The sequence below is a fragment of the Phycodurus eques genome, chromosome 3 (assembly GCF_024500275.1).
Source record: "Phycodurus eques isolate BA_2022a chromosome 3, UOR_Pequ_1.1, whole genome shotgun sequence".
Lineage (NCBI taxonomy): Eukaryota > Metazoa > Chordata > Actinopteri > Syngnathiformes > Syngnathidae > Phycodurus > Phycodurus eques.
Window position 1 is genome coordinate 12,644,447 of NC_084527.1, and position 23,114 is coordinate 12,667,560.

The following is a 23,114-nucleotide window of genomic DNA, read 5'->3' on the forward strand; positions in this document are numbered from 1 at the left end:
TACTGAAAGAACCTGTGTTTTAGAATCTCCTATACCTCCCGTGGTTCCAAGCGTGCTCGTTTTCGTGAAAGAACTTCGTTCACAAAAATGTATGAAAACCAACCAATTTATTCCTGACAGAGGAGTCTATACATTTGCAGAGCTCTGGGTTCGTAACTACCCTATCTTATCCTTAGCAGATACAGTAGTCGAACTAAAACTATCTGACTCTACCCCAGACTTATACAATGTTTCAAAAAGGCCAGTATGGAATCGCTGTCGTCTGATTGGTCCGTAATCTGACGTCATCATTGTTCGGCAGAATGATGACTATCTGATCTGGCTCCAGACGCCGTCTCCAGGTGTCGCCTGCATTCAATGTTTATAGTGGCTCCCCGCAGTTCCTTTCTTCCTTGACATCTGTCTCCAAATACCCCCTTGATGGGGGCCAAATACCCCCCGATGGGGGCCTTCCTGCAATATACTCCAATACACATTCTCTTCCAAACTAGTTAGAATTACATATTAGAATATAAAGTATTCTATATTCCCTTCAATACTCATTGTAATCCCTCAAGGATTCAATTCAATTCACACACTGCTGTACATGTTCTGTTGCACATCAAATCAGAGATCAAGATCACATGCACGTACGCATGCAAGGAGAGATGCCAAGACTGAAAGGGTTAGAGCGCTTACCCTCCGCTTCCAAAGCCCAAATTCTTACGGAAAAGCTACTTTAACCTTGTCGTGGTGGATTTGTCGGTTTTTGTCAAAACAGATGAAAGATGTAAAGTTCAGTACATACACCATCCATAAGCATCAACAATCTACTTTATCTAGTAAAGTGATTCCTGAAGAATCACTGCCAAAGTACCGTTTAGTTGTATTTAACATGTAAATTCAAGAAATCTGTATTTAATCTTTAGGAACTTTAAACATTCACGTATAAAGTTTGACCAATGTGCAATGAATTTTATTTAATCATTTAAGTATCCCCCCCCCCACCCCTATTTCCTTGATTTATGTGCAGTGTTGATGTTCGAACTGTGCATAATGTTACAGTGGCTTACAAAAATATTAAATACACGTTTTAGTATAATAATAACAGTTTAACCACACTTTCTTTCCAACATGGCCACTACGTCTGTCCATGCGCTGCGTTTGACGGGAACGTGGCCCCTGCCAACATGGACGTGACGTAGGCGCTTCTGTCAGCTGGATATAGTCTTTAAATCTGGGACAACAGCCGCACAACCCGGAAATACGGATTGTATACTAGCCTCTGCCTGTTGATTGCCAGTAAACAACAGCGGCCGATTCTGGAACTACGAGACTTCGTCAACTACATCCCGTATCCCGGTCACCAGCTCTTCCAGTCAGGTAGGCGCGACCGATCAATGCAAACTAGAACTAGCAGACATTCCAACAGCTTCTTCCCTCTTGCGATCAACTTCTTAAACACCTAACCTACAATTCCATTACAACATGCTGGCAATTTTTTGACTTGTTTGTTGTCACATTTCTGTGGGGCCAATTATACACAACTCGTGCACTCACTGTAGTCGTCTCGCCACGCTGTTGTTGACCAATACTGGCCACTCATGCCAGAGTAGCATCTGCTCCATTTGCACACTGAATGAGGAGCATCTGCAACATTTGCACAACCAACATTGTCCCAGATGATCGCACTACTCGTCACTTTAAACCGCATACAATCAGCTGGAAAATCAGGGGGAAATCAGCTGAGCGACAACTCGTATCTTGAACATTTTTTATGTTGGGGCACTCTTAAGTCAAGCCACTGCGCTGTACAATTATTCACCAAATACAACTTTACAATAAGATGTAAAGGACTAAATATCAGACAGTACTAATTGTATAGATCAACACAGAGGTCTGCCAGCAGTTGTACATTAAGAGAAATATTTGTGCTTAATACCATCCTTAGACGAATGCATTCGTAGAGAAAATCAATTGCAAAATACAGAATTAAAAATACATAAAAGGACAACTTTGGCTTCATTATGGTTTAGACATTTTTTTTGTTTTAGTAAGTATTGACCACAAAAAACTTTTGAGTTCTCCAAGAAAATATTCCATGCTTTTGAGGATTTACGTCATGTATGAAACGATTGTTTTAGAGCTCTGGGCGAATTAGTGAAAGAAAGGCCTTTATCTGGATTCTGTCATGTTCGAACTTCAAACGAAGAAAAAGCTTACGACACGATTTCTCACCTCATCGCCATCCGAGGTGGCGAAGAACTTTGAGGTCAACTTTTATTTATCTATGCAGTATTCTGCTCCTGTTGAAGAGTGTCAACATAGCTTGTTGATACTATATATCAGAATCAGAATTATCTTTATTTGCCAAGTATGTCCAAAACACACAAGGAATTTGTCTCCGGTAGTTGGAGCCGCACTAGTACAACAGACAGTCAATTTACAAAACACTTTGGAGACATAAAGACATTGACAAAAAACAATTGTGCAAAAAGATGCAGAGTCCTCTAGCACTTAGAGCAGTTCGAATGAATAATCTCGCAATAGTCCGGAGCGATGACCATTGTGCAAAGGGCGCTGAGACTTCAAGGAGTGAATGCGGTTTAAAGTGACGAGTAGTGCGATCATCTGGGACAATGTCGGTTGTGCAAATGTTACAGATACTCCTCAATCAGTGTGCAAATGGAGCAGATGCTACTCTGGCATGAGTGGCCAGTATATGCAAATAGTGCAGCATGGCGAGACAACTACAGTGAGTGCACGAGTAATACATAATTGGCCCCACAGAAATGTGACAACGAACTCAGTCAAAAAAAAAAAAAAATTGCCAGGTTGTTGTAATGGAATTATAGGTTAGGTGTTTAAGAAGTTGATCGCAAGGGGGAAGAAGCTGTTGGAATGTCTACTAGTTCTAGTTTGCATTGATCGGTAGAGCCTACCTGAGGGAAGGAGTCGGAAGAGCCGGTGACCGGGGTGCAGAGGGTCCGAGAGGATTTTGCACGCTCTTGTCTTTAATTCTGGCAGCATGCAAGTCCTCAATGGTGGGTAGGGGTGTACCGACAATCCTTTCAGCAGTTTTGATTGTCTGTTGCAGTCGGAGTTTGTCCTTTTTTGTTGCAGCACCGAACCAGACTTTGATGGAAGAACACAGGACTGATTCCATGACCGCTGTGTAGAACTATCTCAGCAGCTCCGGTGGCAGGCCGTGCTTTCTCAGAAGCCGCAGGAAGTACATCCTCTGCTGGGCCTTTTTGAGGACGGAGTTGATGTTGTTCGCCCACTTCAGGTCCTGAGAGGATTGTAATTCCCAGGAACTTGAAGGTCTCGACGGTTGACACAAGGCAGCTGGACAACGTGAGGGGCAGCTGTGGCGAAGGATGCCTCCTGAAGTCCACGATCATCTCTACCGTCTTGAGCGTGTTCAGCTCCAGGTTGTGTCGGCCGCACCACAGCTCCAGCCGCTCCGCTTCCTGTCGATATGCAGACTCGTCACCGTCCTTGATGAGGCCGGTGACAGTGGTGTCATCTGCAAACTTCAGGAGCTTGACAGTCGGGTTCGCTGAGGTGCAGTCGTTCGTGTAGAGAGAGAAGAGCAGCGGAGAGAGGACACCTCCTTGGGGTGCCCCAGTGCTGATGCTGTGGCCTCCCCCAGCCTGACTTGCTGTGTCCTGCCCGTCAGAAAGCTGTAAATCCACTGGCAGATGGCAGGTGAGACGCTGAGCTGGAGAAGCTTGGATGAAAGGAGTTCAGGGATGATGGTGTTGAACGCTGAGCTGAAGTCCACGAACAGGATCCTCGCGTAGGTCCCTGCACTGTCGAGGTGTTCTAGGATGAAGTGCAGTCCCATGTTGACTGCATCATCCGCAGACCTGTTCGCTTGGTAGGCAAACTGCAGGGGGTCCAGCAGGGGACCTGTGACACTCTTGAGGTGGTCCAGCACGAGACGTTTAAAGGACTTCATGACCACAGATGTCAAAGCGACAGGCCTGTAGTCATTCAGACCCGAGATTGCAGGTTTCTTGGGGACTGGAATGATGGTGGAACGTTTGAAACAGAATGGAACTTCGCACATTTCCAGAGATCTATTGAAGATCTGTGTGAAGACTGGAGCGAGCTGCTCCGCGCAGACTTTGAGGCAGGATGGGGACACATGGTCCGGGCCTGCCGCTTTGTTAATCTTTTGTTGTTTGAAGATGCGTCTCACATCCTGTTCATGAATGGTTAACGCAGAAGTCAGAGGTGTGATTGTGGTCGCGGGTGCGGCCGGGTGGGTGTGGGGTGTGAAAGTGTCCTTTTCAAATCTGCAGTAGAAGGTATTCAAGTCGTTGGCTAGTGTGCTATTGTTCTCAGCTTAGGGGGATCGTCGCTTGTAATTAGTCAGCGATCGGAATGCATGCCAGACTTATTTAGAGTCGTTTGCGCTAAACTGTTTTTCCAACATTGCTGCATAGTTTCTTTTTGCAATGTTAATTTCTTTAGTCAGCTGGTTTCTAGCTCGATTATACAGGGCCCTGTCCCCGCTCTGATATGCCTCCTCCTTAGCTTGGCGAAACTGCTTAAGTTTAGCAGTGAACCACGGCTTGTTGTTGTTGAATGTGCGAAAAGATTTTGTTGGTACACAAACCTCTTCACAGAAACTGATATAGGATGTGACAGTGTCCGTATATTCATCCAGGCTGCCAGCTGAATTTTCAAAGACACTCCAGTCTGTGCAGTCGAAACAGCTTTGAAGTTCCATCTTGGCTTCATTTGTCCACTTTTTCACTGTAGGCTTTGCGCATTTAAGTTCTTGCCTGTACGTCGGTATTAAGTGAATTAAGCAGTGATCAGACGAGCCCAGGGCTGCACGAGGAATAGCACGGTAAACGTTTTTTACCGTAGTGTAGCAGTGGTCTAAAAGTATTATTTTCCCTGGTAGGACAGTCGATGTGCTGCTTGTATTTAGGGAGTTCGTGGTTGAGTTTAGCTTTGTTAAAGTCCCCGAGAATAATGAGGGGTGAGTCCGGGTGTTTTTTTCAATTTCAAGAGAACAAAACGATCAAGAGAACAAAACAGTTTACGGAGTTTCTGGATTGTTCGATTTAGGATGCAAACAACGGCCACAACTCTTCGGGTTGTTTTTGACCACACAATACCATCCTTTGCCAGATTCATTAAGCCACTGGAAGACACAAACATGTTTTAGAGATTAAAATTCAACTGATACCCTTGTTTTATTCATTGCGTTCGTTTCAGATCCAGTGTGTCCAGTGCCACCGATGGTACCAAAGTCACTGTGCTGGCAATCCGACGGGGGATATTGTACAGATCTGTGCCATGCCAGGCAGTTCGCAGCCTTAGCAGTGATTCATGTATTGATTTACCAAATGAGAATGAAAACTATTTGTAGTCACCGCTTTCCTTTGAATGTTGTTAACTGTGTTATTTTGATAATGGCATTCCAAAATAGAAAAAAATAACTGATTTTTGACTTTTGTTTTTGTTGGGGGTATTTTCTGTTGTTTCTATATTGGGGTTAGAAATTCTGTGGGGTCGGAGATTTTTCTGTAACTATTAGCTGGTGGCCACTGCTAGGCGAGCTACTCCTCCGTTAACATGTCGCTGTCGACATGTATATCTGTTTTAATTACCCCTGTGAGTTGTTACTTGTCCTTGGTTCCCTTGAATTGCGCCACAATAATAGCTATCTGAAAACGTGAATCAAAACATCACGTTTTAGTTCTAAAGCCAGATATGCTGTGACACAATTGGACAAATTTGTCACATGACGTCAGATAGCAATGCCATTGGTTGATAATGAACACACACAATGAATAAAAACTTTTAATTTTCATTCTAAAGTTAGATTAGTATCCCTTTAAAATGTAACTTTCCTTAATTACAAAAGGACATAGGAATATTTGAAATGTATTTTTTAGGTTCCAGAATATGTTACAGGGTCAAGAGGCCCCTGGTTTCTTTTAAAAAAAAAAATATTATTTCCAATAGAGGATGCGGTGTGTGTTAAGTCTCGCCGTTTCTAACCTTCCTACAACACACAAGCTATGGAACCGCCATGTTAGTATATATGCAGAGTTTCAATGGCTTTATCAGGAGTGTCTGAACTTTTCCAAAGGCCACGTACAGAAAAATAGAAGGATACAAGGTCCACTTTTAAAATTCTTCGCCTTTTATTTATTTAACACTAAATCAAATCAGTCAGTGTAGGTACAGATCGCTCGGTGCTGTGGGTCTGCATGGCTGCAGCCAACTGGCCACGTAAGCAGAGCTTTCACCACAAACTGAAAAATTAAACGTTTTTTGCGTCTCTATGTATTCTCATCATGTGTCTTACAACAGATCCCTTACGAGTGAACATCTTGCTACAGATTGAGCAACCAAAAGGTTTTGCTTCTGGATGCGTTCTCGTGTGTGCCTTCAGATTTGACCTTTGAGTAAAGGTTTCACCGCAAGTTGAACACCTCAAGGTTTTTTCCTTTGTGTGCCGCCTTATGTGTGAGCGCATATTTTCTTTTATAGTGAATGTTTTGCTACAAATCGAGCAACTGAAAGGTTTTTCCCCTGTGTGGCTTCTTATGTGTCGATCTAATTTTGATTTGCTTATACATTTTCTGCTACAAAACGTGCATCTAAAGGGTCTTTCTCCTGTGTGCTTGCTCATGTGTAACATCATAGTCGCTTTTGTAGTGCATGTTTTGCTGCAAATTGAGCAACTAAAAGGCTTTCGTATGTGGAGTCTCGTGTGTAAGATCATATTTCCCTTTGTAGTGAATGTTTTGCCACAAGTTGAACAACTGAAAGGTTTTTCTCCTGTGTGGGTTCTCGTGTGTCTTTCACAAAGTGACCTTTGCATGAATTTTTTGTCACAAAATGAGCAACTGTAGGGTTTTTCTCCTGCGTGTAATCTTAGGTGTGGTTCCAGATTTTCCTTTTGAGAGAAGCATTTACCACAAGTTGGACAACAAAATGGTTTTTCTGCATGTGATCTCCTGTGTCTCGTCATACTTGACCTAGTACTAAAACATATGCCAGAAACTGAGCAACGAAGGGGTTTAGTTTCAGTTTGCGTTTTCATGTGTCTCCTAATAGGACCGTTCTGAGCAAATCTTTTAAGACGAGTTTTCTTGTTAAGTGGAGCTAGGAGGTTGTCTGGTGGTGGTCCTAAACAGCGGTCTCCACTTGGGCTGTGATGAAGCTGTGACGACTTGGCTTGTTCTTCTTTGTTGTCTGCACCCTTCGCAGAGACGCCAGTTAGCGGAAACTTGATGACATCAGCCTCCTCTTCCTTCTTAATGTGTGAGGGCTGTGGCTCCTCCGCTTCCTGTTCAACGTGGAGGGGCTGTGGACCCTCCTTTTCAGCAAGGGGGGGCTGTGGATCCTCATCTTCCTCTTCAACAAGGCGGGGCTGTAGATCCTCATCTTCCTCTTCAACAAGGCGGGGCTGTGGATCCTCATCTTCCTCTTCAACAAGGGGGGGCTGTTGATCCTCATCTTCCTCTTCAACAAGGGGGGGCTGTTGATCCTCATCTTCCTCTTCAACAAGGGGGGGCTGTGGATCCTCATTTTCGTCTTTAACACAGAGTACCTGTGAATCGTCCTTTTCCAAACTAGAGCTCCCCCACTGTTGAGAGGGAAGTTCAACCTTACGATCAATCAGCACTTGGACGTCTGCAAGACACAAGCAGCAAAAACATAATTCAACTCACACGGGTCAAGTATGAGAGACAGTACGATATGTGGTACAGTGGAACTTGTTTTGTGACTCCATTATTCAATGGAAGCAAAGTTTCTCACTGAAATGAATGGAAATAGAATTAATCTGTGCCAGCCCCTGAAGGAAGTTTACTTTGCTTTTAATCTGTTGAATACACACTTTTTATTATGAAGAAATAACACAGACTGTTTGCTAGCCATCTCTCTACATTATTAAGCTGTTGAATCTTTGCCTTGGTTGTGAGAGTGACTAAATCTCCATTCATTATAGCCTTCAGGCATATTTATTCCACAACTTTAACAGAAATAATAATAAAAAAAAGCATCATATTGAAAATTGGTCTTCAAAATGAGGCGTCTCAACAGGAGAGTAGTCTCCCTTCGTCTTGTCAACCGGCCTTCTGATAACGTCACACCCTTTTGCGCTAACTACAGCACAGACCAAAATAATAGCATTAATATTAAATTAAGTAGTAAAGGTGTTCATATAGCACAAATCTTAACATACACCGACATTTATTTAACTTTTGCCACATCAGACGCCTTTATTGCATTTAAACAGTGTAAAAATTGGATTTACAGTATCCAGAGGTGTGCATAAAAACGTTTCTGGTTCTCAAAGGAGTACCAGAGGCATTGGTGCTCTTTTTTTTTCCACCCTAACCCACAAACTCACTGGATGTACCACGAAGTGAAAAATTATTTGCCCCCTTCTCAAATTACTATTATTTTTTTTAAATATTCTGCAAGGATTAGTGGACCAAAATATCTCCACAGAGATGATGACAACACTTAATTTCAGTTGTTGCCGCTGAGGGATGGCCCACCCAGTTATTAATTTCAAGGGCCATTACTTTTTCACACAAGGCCAGATAACTTTTTTTTATTATTATTAAATGTATAGAAAACACAATTAGTACAGTGTTATCTATACATTTTATGCTTGCTATTTGTTTTTTGTACAGTGGGTATGGAAAATATTCAGACCCCCTTAAATTTCTCACTCTTTGTTATATTGCAGCCATTTGCTAAAAATTATTTTTCCCCTCATTAATGCCCACAAAGCACCCCATATTGACAGAGTAAAAAAAGGAAAAAAAACTATATAGTAGTCCAGTACAATGCAGTATGTCCAGTACAATAGGTGCTTTAATCCTCAGTGTTTTTTCCTGGATTTATTTGGGAGGATTTTAGTGGCGTTTGAAGTGCTTATTTCACCCCCCCCCCCTGGAAATTCCACAAAGATGGTAGCCACTTGTCACGTTGCTATGAAAAGGGCTTCAGATTATTGTGTGAAAAACGTAATACTCATTGCAGCTTTCAAGTGATTTTTTTTTTAGCTATTGTTTCATGTTCGTGACTGAAATTAATTACCGGTAATTAGAAATAATTAACATCAGTTTCTGTTTCTGCATTTAAGTTTTCCAATGATGGCAGCCTTTTGAAAGTAGGCTAAAGATGAAAAAGCATATGAAAGTTTGGAACACTCAACAAAAAAAGGTCTCACCTAAACCCCAAACTCATTCTCAACTGCCTTAACCCCAACCCTACTCCTAAACCTAGCCATAATAAATGTCTTTTTTTTTTTTAAATTATATTTGGGATGGACATCTCGTTACATCTGCGTAGCCTACCCTTCCCGCGATGCAGGAGCCAATCATGTTGAAGCGGGTCGGGTCTTACCGAGAAAGGGCGTGGGATTTCCAAGAATGTCTGTGAAATAGGACGTTCCCTTTCTGGGTTCTGGGTCTCAATTGTTATTTGTTTAGTCTTTTGTAAAAGTGTTTTGTTAATTTATTCTCTGAAATGTAAAAGTGTTTTGGCTGTTGTTGAGTTTTTTTCTGAAACATAAACGTGTTTTGGCTTTTGGTTTCTGAAAATGGAAAACTGTTTCACAATTTGTTATAGTGTTTTGTACTTCCCGGCCACCGCAGAACTCAATGCCCTAGGCTTTACTGACACGTAGGGGTAGAAACAGCACACAGTACAAATTGATAGACACACCAGTTTAAAATGAATTTAGAGGGTTTTACATGAATGAGCTGTCGCCGAGCCCTTATAGAACCCTTGTCCATGTTTCGGACTTGTATGATGAAGATGTATCAGTTGAAATCAAACACTAAAAGGGCTGTAACTCTGCGACTAGTTTTGAACAAGTTAAACTTTAAAATGGCGCCATAGTGCCACCTGTAAGTCGTTAGAAACAGGAGAGAAAGCAGCTTGGCTGTGCAAAAAAAAACCAAATAAAATTCGGTCTCTGGTTCCATTTTGTGGTTTAGGGGTGTAATTACACCCTTAACATTTTTTTTTTTTGTATCTTTCACACCCCAATGCTTGGATTCATTCGGTATTCATAGGAAAAGCATTATAACAGGAGGTTTACAGTATATTGAAAAATATGATTTCTTATGGGGGTCAATTGTGTCATAAAATGGACAAGGGATGATAATGTATAATCAATGTTCAGCAGGTGCTATTTTAATGTTTAACTTGTTCAAAACTGTGGCCAAATTTCAGCCCTGTAGCCTTTGATTTTAACTGATTTCTTTATGAGAAACATCAAAGTCCAAATAATTTCCACAAAATGGTCACGGGATGCATAAGGTCTGGACTACAGTTCATTTGTGTAAACCCCCTATATTCATTTTAAAGGTTTCATCGACGTTTCACACTTTAATTTTGATCATCTTTGCTGTCCTTTAATCTGGTTTACATGATAATTTAGGTTGGAAATGCCAAACACGTTCTTATTCAAGCTATTCTAGTTTTTTTTTTTTTTTTTTTTTGGGAGTGGGGGGGCGCGTTTTAAATCACAGTATGAAGGTTTGGGCCCTATGTTGCCAAGCAAGGCTATACCCCAAAGCTTCTGTGCAATTTGCTTTAACGATAAAGTTACGGACAAATGTGACTCATTTCGGAGCAACTTATTTTCTCGGCCAACACGGTTAGCCATTCGACTGTTGATTGTAAAACGTACAGACGACGAAACATCTCCATACATCAGGCTCATATCCATTTCTAATTGTTATACGATAACGAAATACAACTGTCAACATTCAGTGGTGTTTAGTGAAGATACCTTCGACGTGTATGATAATTTGAGACTTGCAAACGGCTTCTGCTTGTCGTCGTTGTCGCTCGCTCTCCCCTCGTGCGCGACTAAGTTGCTCTTCGTACGACGCTATCGTTCCTTCAAACAGTGCGAAGATTTCGTCGGCGGCCGCCTTCAGTCGCTCTCTTACTAAGTCCTTCAACATTCTTCTCAACTGCTCAACAACCACAGGGACTACACTTGAGGTACAATCGATGTTCTCGACGCCGGTCACGTTGAAACCTTTGTCGTTGTCTTTTTTCCCCTCCTCAATCACTAAATGGCGGGTGGCAAACAACAAAATGGCGGATTTCTGCCACCTACTGGCAAGGAGTGTGGACCCAAATATCTTTTATTTTTTTTTTAAAAGAACAAATACAACAAAATTTCCCATTTTGTTTCACTCAATCTGCACACCAAAAGCCGTGTGGTGAGCTTTACAGTAGACAACAGAAAAACCTACTCACATACACAAGAGGGCTTTAGAAAATGAAGTCTTATGAAGCAGTGAAAGAAGTTCAAAGCCTTTTCTTAAATCTTTACAAACTTCAAATACAAGTAAAAACTCATTCAACCAATGGTTTAGACAGGTTTTTGTCTTGAAATATCTACAGTTGTGAATAACAATAAAAAACTTTAAAATAACAGCACATTATTAACATCTAAATTCTTGTCTTCACCAAACTTAATGGACTCCATCATCCAAGGTGACAGTTCAAGATGTTTAGACTGAAGCCAGCCCTGCATATCCAACCAAAAGGCCTGTACTGATTCGTAGTTAAATATATATATATAAAAAACTAAAAAAAAATGTTCAAGGTTTTCAATGTCTTATCACACATTTTTTTTTTTTTTAATTTGCTTCAATATGAAATTTTAGTCCCAAGGATTCCTTGGTGAAAACGATCTCCACAAAAAACAAGCCGATTATCAGTATTTACAGCTCAAAATAAAATTCAATAAAAACAATTCATGGTCTGCTTGCCGCAGTATTGTGGGGAACTACTGCAAAGGCGTTTTTGTCCTTTTGTTGTGTCCCCGGACATGTACAATCAAATTGGACCTATGGACATGATGGTTTTTTCTTGTGTGCGCACTCATGTTTAATACCAGAGAACACCTTTGACAGGTTTTACAGCCACTCGAGCAACTACAAACGTTTCTTTCCTGCGTGTGTTTTCATGTGTCTGACCATGGACGCCTTTTGAGAGAATGTTCTATCACACAATGAGCAACTGTACGTTCCTTCTCCTGCGTGTGTTTTCACGTGTGAAACCAGATGGCTATTTTGAGAGAAAGCTTTACCACAAGTTGAGCAAGAGAAGGATTTTTCTCCTGCATGTGTTCTCATGTGTGTGACCTTATGTTGCTTATGAGTGAACGTTTTATTGCAAATTGGACAACTGAAAGGTTTGTCTCCCGCGTGCGTTTTCATGTGTGATACCACATTTGCTTTTTGAGGGAACGCTTTACCACACACAGAGCAACAAAAGTTTTTTTTCCCTTTGTGCGTTCTAGTGTGTTTTCTCAATATCTTCTTGGTATTGAATGTTTTTCCACAAGTTGAGCAGCTGAAACTTTCTTTGGGAGCATGACGACTCCTGTGTATCCGAGGAGTTTTCTTGTTAAGCGTTGTCTCCTTTTCAGAGCATGTCGACTGCTTGTCGTCACCTTCGCAGTCTGCGTCGCTCCTCGAAGGTTCTTCTATGTCGTCACTGTCTGACAGTGGAGCTAAAAGGTTGTCCGGTGGTGGTCCTCCACAGTGGTCTCCACTTGGACTGTGATTATGAAGCTCAGGTATCTCGTTTTCCCTCTCCAGAGAGGTACCATTCAGCGCTATTTTTATGACACTTACCTCCTCCACTTCCTCTTCAACATGGTTGGGCTGTGGATCCTCCTTTTCCTCTTTAACATGGAGGGGTTGTAGATTTTCCTCTTTAACATAGGAGGGCTGTGGATCTTGCGGCTCCAAACTGGAGCTCCCCCACTGCAACTGAGGGCTAAATTCTACATGACGGCCAATCACCTGTTGCACGTCTGCAGGACACAAACAACACAGGCACAGGTTACCCCACACCGTGTGTGTCACACGGGCCAAATCTAATACGCTATGATATAGACCTGTGCGATATAACAATTTTTTTCCCTCCGCTTAGTGATATTGTAAGTTGATTTGTCTATTATGTAATTTGTTTTTATTTGAAATGAATGAGCTTTTCTTAGTGGAGGCCAATAGCTCACAGTCCCGCCTCATTCACACATCAACGCACACGCCCACACACACTGAGCTTGCTGTCACAATCACGTGGGACAATACCCGTAACAGAAGTATTTCAACGTAAATTTCGACTTTAACGGGGAAATCCGACTTACGCGGAAATTCAGGTTACGTCGCCAGCGTAGGAACGGAACTTGTTCGTAAATCGAGGACTTCCTGTACTTATTTTCCTGTCTGAAAGCAGGGATACATCATAGAAAGATTGCGAGAGATGTGTTTGGTACTGTAATGGCACGTCTTCAGGGAAGGTTGTGAAACGTGGCAAAGGTGGTCAGACAGGACTTTAGAGTAAAATGGGCCATGTACCCAAACTAAATGAAGGTAATATTTGTCATTTGTGTTTCCTTTTGAGGTGTCTTCATTTTAATCAGGTGGTCAGAGCGCACACGCACAGCCAAGAACCTACTGTATTATTATTATGTCACACCTGAAAATGCTCGCTGCTCAACTGACGTTGCACAACATAAAGGCTGTTTGTACAATTTTTAATTAGACTTTACACCAATCTGATCGGCTTGATCGGTATCGGCCGATAATTAGCATTTTACGCTGATCGGTTGATCAGCTATAATGTCATAATTCGCAGACCCGATCTCCGCAAAAGACATTTACTCCGCGTCGCCATTGTGTGCGGGACAGACACTGCGTCTGAGACAGACAACACGTAATGCCTGGATCAGACTACGAGACAAATTAGGTTTTTCACGATTGCCCTATGTCAGACTACTACAATAAAATTATGTATTCCGATACCACCGCATCCCATCTTTTAAGATGACTGGGCTTCATCACTGTCAACTCAAACGCGACAGGATACACTCGTTACCATGGCGACGACATCGCGCCGCGTGTATTATAAGAACAAAATGGGGGAAAACGTGGTGGTGGTCACTGGTGCTCGGGACATTATGTCCATTTAAGGATTGCTTGAGGTATGTTCACGTACTTTTACTCCGATACGGCTCGCAAGCAGGCAACAAAACGTTATGTAACCTAGCAAGCTAGTGGTAGCACTAACGGTTGTACGTAAACATGTTTTGCGTTATGTCGAATCATGCTCTAAAGTTTCGGTGTGTGCGAAGTAATTCAATTACAGTAAGTTAGCACCTGTTATTTCTGTCATGTTGTAATGTTGTTTTGGCCTGACTGATGAGAATATATGACCTGACTACAGCAGTGATTTCCAACCTTTATGGAGTGAAGGCACATATTTTACAATTGGAAAATCGCACAGCACACCAACAAACAAAAATGTCACAAAAAGTAGCTACACAGTAATTACAGTATATACTTCTTGCCATCTAATAGAAGAGCATTTATTTCTTCTGTCACTATGCCTCACTGGCATAGAGTAACAAAGATACATTTCTTGTAAATTAATATTTTTTTGAGCAGTTAAGTAAAATTTGATAATTGAAGATCGCTCATGGCCCACAAATGTGCCACAGAACACTGGATGGAAATCACTGGACTAGAGAAAAATTGTGAAGTTACTCAGTATACAGTACAGAAGTACGGGGTGATTGAAAAGTAACTCCCTATTTTTAAGTACTTGTAATTTATTTTGGAACTATCATTCTTACAAGAAATGAACGTGAAGAAAGTGTATTGCATGGAGTTTTATTTAAAATTCGACATGGGCGCATATCATAGCATTAGCCAGTTTCTCAAGCCACCTGGGAACCGCATTAACTGATTTCACAGGGAATTATTGTGGGATGGAAGACATAACTTATCATATTCGCCATTCAAGTTCTTCCAAAGTCGTTGGTTTGGTAGAATAGACTTGCTCCTTTAATCATGGAACATACACACAAAAAAGAGAAAAATATTACATCATATGAATAAATAAGTATTTTAAAATAGGGAGTTAACTTTTCAATCACCCTGTATACACAGTAAATGAACAAGTCATTTAAATACACATTGCTCCATCTTGTGATCGGTGATCAATTATTGTTTTTTTAAACTCAATGATCGGCACTAAAAATCCTGATTGTGTGCAGCCTATTTTTAATTAATGCCTTGTTTTTTATACTTGAATACATTTCAGTTTAAACCTCTTGTGTTTGTGTTGTATTCATTTGTATTTGTTTAAAATTGCCTCACTGAAAATGTTTATAGAAAAGAAAATACAGTTTGCTGCTCAATGAAAATTCACCAAATAAAACATCTATAAAAAAAAATTGGTCATTTATTATTCAGTGAAACGGCTTATTTTTTCTTATGCAAGTTTATCTGAATACTCGATTATTCAATAATTTTTTTAGTAGGATATTCGAATACTCAAATACTCAACCGCTTTACAGTCAATCCAGCTGCGACACGGATGGACGGTAGGATCGCCCACACGTTTAACTTTAATTTGCTTTGTTGAACCAGGTAACAATGGCGATCTGGAGGCAATTATTTAGAGTTCAGAGTCTTGCTCAAAGACTTCGACAGCAGGCAGCCAGAAGATGAGAAGGACAAACCCTTCTTCAGTCAGTGGAGCTATACCAACTGAGCTGTTTTCACATTCTTCAGCTACAGTTACATTTTGTCTCAGGACAAGTAGAATTTATACAATAAATTCATGTTTGGTTTTTTTGAGCGTTGATTTTCTTGTTATTAATTTCATGGTGTGGGGGTCTGGGACGATTCAAATACACAGAAGACGTAAAGGACTTCGTGGACAAAGAAAGTATTTATATTAAAAAAATAAAAATAAAATTTTTAAACGTGTTGTTCACGTGGCTTCTCACATTCATTGTCTTACGTTTTGGAGCCATTCTTTGAAAGGCAGACACAACACCTTTAATTTTTCCACGCTCTTATTAGATAAATAAAATGTAAATCTGAAGTAGAAGTGAACATACCTTCCATGCGTATGACAATTTGAGTCTTGCAAACAGCTTCCAGTTGTCGTCGTTGTCGCTCGGTTTCCTCCCTCGCTCGACGAAGTTGCTCCTCGTACGACGCTATCGTTCCTTCAAACAGCCCGAAGATTTCGTCGGCGGCCGCAATGAGTCGCTCCCTCACCAAATCTTTCAACATTTTGACTCGAAGTGTAGCAAGAACGGCGCTTTGCAACTCCTTTGTGTCTCCTTCGTTGAGAAGAGCAGCGGTTCGCTAAATGCAAGACAACACGTCGCCGTCTTCTTCTTCGACTTCTTCTACTTGTTCTTCTTCTTGTTCTTCTTCGTCGTCTTCTTCTTCGTTGGCAGGTGACACCAAAATCAAACGTTAAGAAGCATTACCGCCATCTACTGTGCTGGAGTGTGGGTCAGTGTACGTCTATACATATGTCCAGTACAAGGTAGCAACATAAATAAAAACCAAATAAACTTTAGACTAGATTCTCTTTATCAATCCTGTTTCATTTAAAAACTGAAACAAGGCTTTGATCTTAATTTCTTCAGTGTTCAGTACATTTCGAAGATGAAATACTGGAACCCAACTTTTCTTCAACTCATCTCTTAGCCTCCCTCTATTTATTTCATACCTTTGAAAATAACAAATAACATATTCAACACTCTGCTCCTCCGCTCCACATTCACACAAACCCATACCATGCTTCCCAATTAAATGCATTGTCTCATTTATCCCACTATGACCTAATCTTAATCTTGTTATAATTGTTTGTTCCCTTCTATTTCAGCCTGCTGCCTTCTTGACCCCCACCGTCTGTTGTAATTTATAGAAATGCTGTCCTGTGTGACCTCCATTCCAAAGTGTTTTGATTATGTTTTTAACATAAGCCTCACCCATCCCAAAATATATTCCCAACCATTCTACTCTGTACATATGTATAGACGTACTCTGACCCACACTCCAGCACAGTAGATGGCGGTAATGCATCTTGAACGTTTGATTTTGATGCCAATCGCCAACAAAGAAGAAGAAGACGACGTCGACGACGAAGAAGAAGGTTAGCAAACAGACAGGGCCCAGGAGGCGAAATAAAGTGGGAAAACGCTAAAAAGGTGTAAAGAGTTGGTGAGGGCGAAATCTCCGCGCTTTTTTGATAAAACAATGGCGTCACATGAGGCTGATTTTTGTCGAGCGAGAGGAGAGAACGAGCAACAAGGACAAGGGCCAACTGCTCAGACGGTGCTACGCATCCGAGGTTTGTTCACAGGCTAGCTTGGGCTTCTATGCAACGCATTTATGTTCACCGTTAAACTCCGCTCTAATCCTGGTTGAATGGATTTGCGTGTCTTTCAAATGTAAACACAGAGCGGCACAATAACGTTTCACTACTTGAGCATATGACTCCATACATTGCACCGTTTCTCGTTACTGAAAGCAGGTGTCTTTATAACGGGTCTAACGAAACAAAGTGTAGCATTTAAAATATTTATTGCATCAATAAAACATTTAAATGACTTTTATAAAGGAATACTAGGGTAAAAAAGTCTGCAATTAAAGTTGTAATAATTAAAAGTATATATACATATATATATATATATATATATATATATATATATATATATATTTTTTTTTTTTTTTTAAATCATTCACTGCTAGTCGTTTTCAAATCAGTTCCCATATTGCCAGAGGTGGGAGTACGTCACATATGTGCAAGTCTCAAGTCATAAACCTTCAAGTCTCAAACAAGTCCCAAGTCACTGTGGGGGTCGGGGGGGAAATCAAGCAACATATATTAGTAATAAAATGTATTTTTATTTCACAAATCATGACACTAAAAAAAGTATGAAACCTTGATCATTTAAATGAACAACTGAGATTATGATTGATTGCATTTATTGCATTGAATTCTTTTAAAATTGTATTTCAAACTCAATTTAACTCGGCTTTATTTCTCAACAAAAATTGGAGACTCTAAATTGCCCGTAGGTGTGACTGTGAGTGCGAATGGTTGTTTGTTTGTATGTGCCCTGCGATTGGCTGGGAAACAGTTCAGGGTGTACCCCGCCTCCTCCCCGATGACAGCTGGGATAGGCTCCAGCACGCCCGCGACCGTAGTGAGGAGAAGTGGCTCAGAAAATGGATGGATGGATGGAAGTATGCGGTTTACTTTGTGGCGACAGTCTTGTAACTCCTACGGTTCATCAAACAAAAGCCATATACATATTTTCACACCTTTTTTTCACCTTAGAATGTACACATAAGTTGTACAACTCATTTGAAAAAAAAAATGGCAATCTTTTTGAGAAAATTAAGAATAAACAACTATTAATAATGTGAGATAATGTGGTTGCTTACTTATGCACATGCTTTCATAACTAGAGATGTGGCTGTGCTCAGAATTAAACTCATTTTGAAGTACTGACTCTGGACAATTGAGAATTGTAATTAGATTAAAGGTTATGCTTCATATGCTGTGGTCTCAATTTTAAAAACAAAGACAGCTTTATCACAGAGCCGACACAATAGATGACATTTTAATGGTGACACTTCAGTAAACGCGTTCAGTAGTATTAAAATTATATTGACATATAGCTACTCACAATTTGTACTGTACTTATTAATGGTGAAATGCACTTTTTTGTCGCCGTCATCGTAATGCAAAGTGATCCGATACAGCAGACCTATAACACACCTGGCATCTTCTAGCGACGAATCTTTCGTCATGCCCGCAAATGTTTTCGCACCTATTTAAAAAAAAAAAAAAAAAAATCTACACAACTATCTTTTTTTTATTTTTTTATTTTTTTTTAAATAAATCTCCACAACTGGTCACTAGCAACGCCACGTCACCTCTTCTGCATTCAGCGGTTGGCATTATATTTCAGACGCTACTTTCCGCTCTGCTCTCGTCTCATTAGTAAATGAAAAAGTTTTTCACTTTTTGTGGCACTTTTGGTTGTTGGTGTGCCGTGAGATATTTCAATTGTAAAATATGTTCTTTGGCTCCATAAAGGTTGGAAATCACTGCTCTAGTCAGATCATGTAGTCTAATCAGTCAGGTCAAACCAACATTACATGACAGAAATAATGGTTGCGAACTTACTGTAATTAAATTACTTCACACACACCAAAACTGACTCAGGTCATGTATTCTAATCAGTCAGGTCAAATATACTGTGCACGATGACGACGCGGAGAAAATGTCTTTTGCGCAGCCGATCAATGACGTCATTGATCAGATCGGCGAATTATGACATTAAAGCTGATCAGCATAAAATGCTAAATATCGGCTGATACCAATCAGATCGGCGAAACGTCTAGTTGTTGTTATGTCTTTAATGGGCGAGTTGAAAGCCATGCAGGTTGCCATCCTATTTTTGCAGACTCCATTGACAACATAATTTTTGAATCCAAGTTTTATCATCTTTGGAGCTCCTTCCGTCGTTCTTCATGTCAGGTGGCTACATCACACTGGCAAGTGCACAACAATGCAGACACTGTTGCCAGGTTGGCGTGAATGACGCCCCCCCCTCCCCAAACAAATTTGTCTTTCTTTCCAAAAAATGGAAAACTGTTCTATACCGATATATGCACCGAACTTAAAGAAAGAGTAGACTATTTCCCACATAAAATATTTCTAGCTTTTTCCATTCTTGAGTGATTGGTTTCACCCAAAGCGCCTGTCTTTCACCCACAAGTGGAGAAATGAGCTTTTTGTAAAATGTCAGGCAGAACAGTGACTTTGATGGTAATATAATTTGCTTTTTTGACACCTTAAACTGTAAAACATAAACAAGACTGAGAAAGGCCTTTTGATGGCAAAATACAAATTTATTTGCAAATGAACAAAACACATTAACTCCACAATCTCTCCATCGCGACACATACATAGTTGATATGGTATGTATACATACTCTATTCGAATGCGAGGTGCCTAAACTTCCAACATGTTGGCATTTATCTCATAATTGATGTGACAAGCTGAGATTCACCCCGATCTTCATCTTCAACTCAAAAGTTGTTGCTCTGATCTGAAATCCAGAGATGCAATGCTGCTGTTATGTTAGCCATTACAAACTTGAATTTCACACAAAAAAAGGCACCAGCACACCCATGAACTTTGTGAAGATAAGGGGGTTCAGAAAATGGATGGATGGAAATTTTTTGAATAAGCAGTGATAAACCACCACTACGCGTTTACAGGATTAGTTCCCCTAACCTCAAAGAATGAAAAAAGAGAGAGAGAAAAATCCGCAAATAGGTGAATCCATGTATGTTGGGGTCCACTCTACTTGAAAGTGATGTAAAAATTATACCACTAAGTAGTTTCAGTGCTATAGTTACAAAAACCTTCACTCATTGTTCACACAATGTTCCTGTGTAGAACGATGTGTCGTTCATATTATATTTATTTTTCATATTATCGCATTAGATACATATTGTAATTTTGGACAGAACTACAATGACACACGGTAGAATCACAACATAATTGACTCTGTATGAGTTAAACTGTGTTTGTGTTGCTTGTGTCCTGCAGACGTGTGGGGGGGCTCCACTTTTGCGCAGGAACATCACCCGACCCAGGACTTTGAAGAGCAAGCACAGGGTCCGCAGCCCCCCTACATTAAAGAGGAAGGGGCAGAATCACAGCCCACGCACGTTGAAGATGAAAACGAGGGTCCACATCACTGCATAAAAGAGGAAGCGCAGGATCCTAAACCCTCGCATATTAAAGAAGAAGAAGAGGGTCCACAGCCCCTTCACATTAAAGAGGAAGAGGCGGTTCTAGAGCAGTCACACATTAAGGAGGAAGAGGAGGAGACTGACATCAGCAAGTTGCCACTGACTGCTGACTCTGTGAAGAGTGATGACGTTGAAGATGAACCACCGGTGTGGTCACAACTTCATCGTCACAGTCCAAGTGGAGACCACTGTGGAGGACCACCACCGGACCACCTCTCGGCTCCGTTGTTACACAGTGACGACATAGAAGCTTTGAGAAGCAATATAGAGCCACCTAAAAAAGGTTTAAGCTACTCAGACTGCGATCAAAGAGTTGCTCTTGAAGAACGTACGACTGGAGCAATGGCGACACACATGAGAGAAAAACCTCATCGCTGCTCAGTTTGTAATAAAGGGTTCGTTCATGAGTCCGCTTTGATCAGACACGCGAGAAAACACATGGGAGAAAAACCTTGTTGCTCAGTTTGTGGTAAAGGGTTCAATACTATCTCAGAAAAAAATAAACACATGAGAAGACACACCGGAGAAAAAACCTTTAGTTGTTTAGTTTGTGGTAAAAGATTCATTAACAATGCAGGCGTGGTATCACACATGAGAATACACACAGGAGAAAAACCCTTTTGTTGCTCAGTTTGTGGTAAAAGTTTCAGTCACAGTTCAAGCATGGTATCACACATGAGAACACACACGGGAGAAAAACCGTTTAGTTGCTCATCTTGTGGTAAAACTTTCTCTCAAAGGAGCAATCTGGTGTCACATTTGAAAACGCATACAGGAGAAAAACCCCATAGTTGTTTGGTGTGTGGAAAAATGTTCTCTTTGAACACAAAGATGGCGGTACACATGAGAATACACACAGGAGAAAAACCTATCCGTTGTTCGTTGTGTGATCGAACGTTCTCTTATAGGACGTCCATGGTAGCTCACATGATGACACACACAGGAGAAAAACCTTTCAGTTGCTCCTCGTGTGATCGCGCATTCTCACATAAATCATCCCTGGTGGCACACACAGAGAACACACACAAAAGAAAAATCTGTAAGTTGCTCAGTGTGTGGTAAAAGCTATGCTCGGAGGACCCATTTGACTGCACATATGCGGAAGCACAACACAGAGAGAGTAAATGTTTTACAGTAATCATCAGTTCAATCACACCATATATTGTTTTATTGAATTGTATTCTGAAGAGCTGATGAATGTTGCGTTTTGTTGTTCGGTAAACTACAAACCGTTTCAAATCTTCTGCAAAGCTGATTAATTGTAGTCTTTCACTCTGTTTTGGGTGTTTGTGTTGTGCTTAGGGCTTTACCTAGAAACTGAGGAGTTGCTGTGTGTGTTTAGAGGGACAGTAAAGTCATTTCCTTTGAAGTGTTGAAAACGCGCAAAGACTGAACAAGATAATTTAGTTGTGAATTATGGAGATTTCACCATCTCAGTTTTTTATTTATTTTTTTTTTTGTGCGGGGCTTGGGCTTTCTGCATGAGTCGGCCCTCCCCCCACTAAGTACCGAGCTGTCATTCCATCAGTGGCTATTTGGTGCAATTGTGAGTTACATAGTAATAATAAATTGTCCCATTTCTACCACTACAGCCTGCAGCTAGCAATCAAGAAACTCCTACAACCTTAAAAAAAATGCATTTTCCCTGAACTGTTTTTTTTTTTGTCCTCCACTTTGCAGTTCCTTTAAGACTGTGCTTGTTCAAACATTTCCACGCCTAATGGCGTGTTCTCAAAGTGTGAACATCACCTATCAATGGTACAAAAGCAGTATAACAGCTACAAATGGAAATTAGCTGCCTGCTAAATCTGGTGTAACAGTCTCTTCATATCTTCGCATGTGCACATAAACTAAAAATAAAGAATAAAAACTTACATGCACTGCTATGTCATTTTTAATGTAAATTTTTTTCTTTGCTTTAAAAACCATTTGGATTCTAACCTCTGCAGCTGTCTTTCTTCCCATGTTCTCTTTTTGAGCCGCTGTCCGTACTGCCCCAAAATGGCAGCCGTTTGAAGTTGTGGATGCTTTAAAACGGCATTTATCATTATTTTTTAAAATTTATTTTGTAAAATGACTTTTCTTTGGAATGTATGCTGCCCCTTTTTGATTGTGTAATGAAAAAATTAAAGCAAAACTTACTTTTTAGCACAGCAACAGAACACTGGATTTTCCCTTTTTTTTTTGTTTAGAAGGAATAGAGAGAAAAGATAAAACCACCATAGAGGAAGGCGTTTCCTATGGCAAGCCCTCTTAACATTTAGCAGCTAGACTTGATAATCCAGTTTAACTCTATGTGGAAATCAAATTGTCTCACGGGGTCAGACAGATGTGCACTCCAAGACAATAGATGGCAGTAGTGTAACAAACGCAAGCTGCCACCCGCCATTAAACAAAAGAAGAAGAAAATGAAAGGCCCACCATGCAAACTCTAGTGTGGAAAACGTTATAAAA

General features: G+C 40.7%; 2 protein-coding genes across 4 annotated transcripts; one reads left to right on the top strand and one right to left on the bottom strand.

Annotated features, from left to right (window-relative positions):
* Positions 1-3,645: 3,645 nt before the first annotated feature.
* LOC133400005 (zinc finger protein OZF-like) lies at positions 3,646-16,229 on the bottom strand. 3 transcript variants are annotated; one of them, XR_009768278.1, is made up of 3 exons: positions 15,923-16,229; positions 10,775-12,823; positions 3,646-7,650 (listed from the first exon to the last, which is right to left on the bottom strand). XR_009768278.1 is itself a non-coding variant. In XM_061672118.1 (3 exons), exons 1-3 carry the CDS (start codon positions 16,098-16,100, stop codon positions 7,636-7,638), a joined length of 375 nt encoding a protein of 124 aa, XP_061528102.1. In that variant the 5' UTR covers positions 16,101-16,229; the 3' UTR covers positions 3,646-7,635. The 3 variants fall into 3 exon arrangements, 2 of the variants coding, with proteins under 2 accessions (XP_061528102.1, XP_061528101.1); XM_061672118.1 differs by having other exon boundaries at positions 12,642-12,823; XM_061672117.1 differs by lacking the exon at positions 15,923-16,229 and having other exon boundaries at positions 10,775-11,920.
* Positions 16,230-16,951: 722 nt separating this feature from the next.
* LOC133400007 (zinc finger protein 664-like) lies at positions 16,952-22,698 on the top strand. Its single transcript, XM_061672122.1, has 2 exons — positions 16,952-17,172; positions 20,455-22,698. Exons 1-2 carry the CDS (start codon positions 17,079-17,081, stop codon positions 21,720-21,722), a joined length of 1,362 nt encoding a protein of 453 aa, XP_061528106.1. The 5' UTR covers positions 16,952-17,078; the 3' UTR covers positions 21,723-22,698.
* The last annotated feature ends 416 nt before the right edge of the window (positions 22,699-23,114 follow it).

Excerpts from the sequence above, each read along its gene's own strand:
- LOC133400005 (XM_061672117.1), bottom strand. The coding sequence starts at position 10,952 with ATGTTGAAGGACTTAGTAAGAGAGCGACTGAAGGCGGCCGCCGACGAA. Across the intron at positions 7,651-10,774 it reads AATTATCATACACGTCGAAG|ACGTCCAAGTGCTGATTGAT; the intron begins GTATCTTCACTA and ends TGTGTCTTGCAG.
- LOC133400007 (XM_061672122.1), top strand. The coding sequence starts at position 17,079 with ATGGCGTCACATGAGGCTGATTTTTGTCGAGCGAGAGGAGAGAACGAG. Across the intron at positions 17,173-20,454 it reads GACGGTGCTACGCATCCGAG|ACGTGTGGGGGGGCTCCACT; the intron begins GTTTGTTCACAG and ends TGTGTCCTGCAG.